General features: G+C 48.7%; 1 protein-coding gene across 1 annotated transcript in view; it reads right to left on the minus strand.

Moving 5' to 3' along the window:
• Positions 1-7: 7 nt before the first annotated feature.
• The window catches only part of CSUI_009847 (cleavage and polyadenylation specifity factor protein), a gene marked incomplete at its 3' end in the record, with an annotated part of 6,906 nt that continues 6,556 nt past the window's right edge, over positions 8-357 (minus strand). Inside the window, exon 3 of the mRNA XM_068069956.1 lies at positions 8-296. Coding sequence (XP_067918068.1) covers positions 9-296 — 288 coding nt within the window. The remainder of the gene's footprint in view (positions 297-357) is intronic.

Consider the following 357-nt stretch of genomic DNA (forward strand, 5'->3'; position numbering starts at 1 on the left):
CTCTTCTTCTCTTTCTTTTCATCCTCTTGAGCTGTATGGCGGACGTCTGTCTGTTTCTTGCTGCATGCAGCGGGAGCTCCCTTCATAGAAAGTTCGAGATCTTTCTCGTTTTCCGTAGAGAGAGACAACGGAGAGAAGCCCGAGGTGCGGTCTTCTTTCTTTCTTGCGAAAGATGAAGGAGGGACAAGAGGGAGAAGTTCGACATTTCCATACTGCTGATTCAGATGGGAGAGAAGGACATCGATAATAGTGGCTTCACTCTGGGTGTCCATACAGCTCAGGAGCATTTCTTCCGGCTGAGATAAGCGAAGAGGGGGATTCTCGGGTTGAAGAGGATCGAGAGGAAGAGAAGAAGAA

Source organism: Cystoisospora suis (assembly GCF_002600585.1).
Source record: "Cystoisospora suis strain Wien I chromosome Unknown contig_6168, whole genome shotgun sequence".
NCBI classification, from domain to species: domain Eukaryota; phylum Apicomplexa; class Conoidasida; order Eucoccidiorida; family Sarcocystidae; genus Cystoisospora; species Cystoisospora suis.